The sequence below is a fragment of the Geospiza fortis genome, unplaced genomic scaffold, assembly GCF_000277835.1.
Source record: "Geospiza fortis unplaced genomic scaffold, GeoFor_1.0 scaffold3328, whole genome shotgun sequence".
Classification (NCBI taxonomy): Eukaryota; Metazoa; Chordata; class Aves; order Passeriformes; family Thraupidae; genus Geospiza; species Geospiza fortis.
The window spans coordinates 10,681-11,053 of record NW_005055295.1 but is presented as its reverse complement, the minus strand read 5'-3'; the positions used below and the strand labels follow the sequence as shown (position 1 = coordinate 11,053).

Below are 373 nucleotides of genomic sequence, written 5' to 3'. Positions count from 1 at the left end.
CCGCCCCCGGGCCGGGGCGCTGCTGCGGGGAGGCGTTGCCCCTTTAAGGACGTGGTGGGCCCCTCCGGCATTGCCCCTTTAAGGCCGTACGGTTCTTTACGTGGCGTTGCCCCTTTAAGGGTGGACGGGGCTCCCTGGAGGGCGTTGCCCCTTTAAGAGCGGGGGCAGTTGCGCCGCGGCGTTGCCCCTTTAAGGAGGACGTGGTCCCCACTCTGGCGTTGCCCGTTTAAGGGGGTCCCGCATGCGCCCCCCTCTCCCCCCCAATAAACCCGATGTGAACCGCTGCCTGTGACGTCATTTTGCTGCGTTGGGGAAGGGTGGGAGGAGGTGGTGACGTCATCAGAGGAACGGAGCCGTCGGAGCCCGCCCCGTG

The 373-nt window shown here is 67.0% G+C and overlaps 1 protein-coding gene across 1 annotated transcript in view; it reads left to right on the top strand.

Moving 5' to 3' along the window:
- Nucleotides 1-241: 241 nt before the first annotated feature.
- LOC106632154 (uncharacterized protein DDB_G0290685-like) overlaps nt 242-373 on the top strand; it is a 7,444-nt gene continuing 7,312 nt past the window's right edge. The window contains exon 1 of the mRNA XM_031065791.1: nt 242-274. Coding sequence (XP_030921651.1) covers nt 242-274 — 33 coding nt within the window. The remainder of the gene's footprint in view (nt 275-373) is intronic.